The sequence below is a fragment of the Sinocyclocheilus rhinocerous genome, unplaced genomic scaffold, assembly GCF_001515625.1.
Source record: "Sinocyclocheilus rhinocerous isolate Xijiao unplaced genomic scaffold, SAMN03320098_v1.1 scaffold2026, whole genome shotgun sequence".
Taxonomy (NCBI): domain Eukaryota; kingdom Metazoa; phylum Chordata; class Actinopteri; order Cypriniformes; family Cyprinidae; genus Sinocyclocheilus; species Sinocyclocheilus rhinocerous.
The window spans coordinates 10,531-11,489 of record NW_015624871.1 but is presented as its reverse complement, the minus strand read 5'-3'; the positions used below and the strand labels follow the sequence as shown (position 1 = coordinate 11,489).

General features: G+C 51.8%; 1 protein-coding gene across 1 annotated transcript in view; it reads right to left on the bottom strand.

Moving 5' to 3' along the window:
* Window positions 1-263: 263 nt before the first annotated feature.
* The window catches only part of LOC107746890 (uncharacterized), a 3,028-nt gene continuing 2,332 nt past the window's right edge, over window positions 264-959 (bottom strand). Inside the window, exon 2 of the mRNA XM_016561222.1 lies at window positions 264-942. Within this exon, the coding sequence (XP_016416708.1) occupies window positions 379-942 (564 nt within the window). The 3' untranslated portion in view covers window positions 264-378. The remainder of the gene's footprint in view (window positions 943-959) is intronic.

The following is a 959-nucleotide window of genomic DNA, read 5'->3' as shown; positions in this document are numbered from 1 at the left end:
GATGCTGCGATGACGTCATCGCTTTGGGAACACCTTCGGTGTGACGAATGTCTGAAGCCCTTATACCATCACGCCAATTCATTGGCCAAATAGCGCTTAGCACCGCCCCCAAAGCGCACGTAGGTGAGCTATATAGCGTGCTGCGCGCTATTTTCATCAGATTTCACTGATTTACAAAGGAAGCGCTATCAAGGTACGGAACGGCCGAGCATCGCAGCATCTCGTTCCCCTACTCAGGGAACCAAGGTTACATACGTAACCGAGATGTTCCCTCTCATAGGCTCACTTCGATGCTGCGATGACGTCATCGCTTTGGGAACGCTATACCATAACGCCTGACGTACCGTAGATAGCTAGAAGACCAAGGAAAGCGTCTGCTCAAGCGGATAAGACCCGGGAGCCAGGAGCCATCCTCACGTCCAGACTGTAAAACTTGATGAAGGTGCTAGGAGAGGACCATCCTGCCGCAGCACAAACATCTTCCGTCGAGGACCCTTTAAAGAAGGCCTGAGAAGAAGCCACTGCTCTTGTAGAATGAGCACGCACCCCTAGAGGCGAAGTCAAGCCACGCACCTCATAGGCCAAAGAAATAGCCTCCACTATCCAGTGTGACATCCGCTGTTTAGTGACAGCAGAACCCCTGCTCTTACCACCAAAACACACAAACAACTGGTCAGATCCAAGCCACTGAGCCGTGCGGTCGACATAGATCCTAAGTGCCCTAACTGGACAGAGATTCAGGCTAACTGACCCCTCTTCGGCTGGGGAAAAAGCCTCCAAGACCACTTGCTGAAAGCGAAACGGAGTTGAAGGGACCTTCGGAACATAATCAGGCCTAGGTCGCAAAAAGACTTTAACCAGTCCTGGGGCAAAGTCCATACACGAAGGACTGATGGAGAGAGCCTGCAGATCCCCTACCCTCTTAAGGGAGGATAAAGCCACCAAAAGAACCGTCTTGA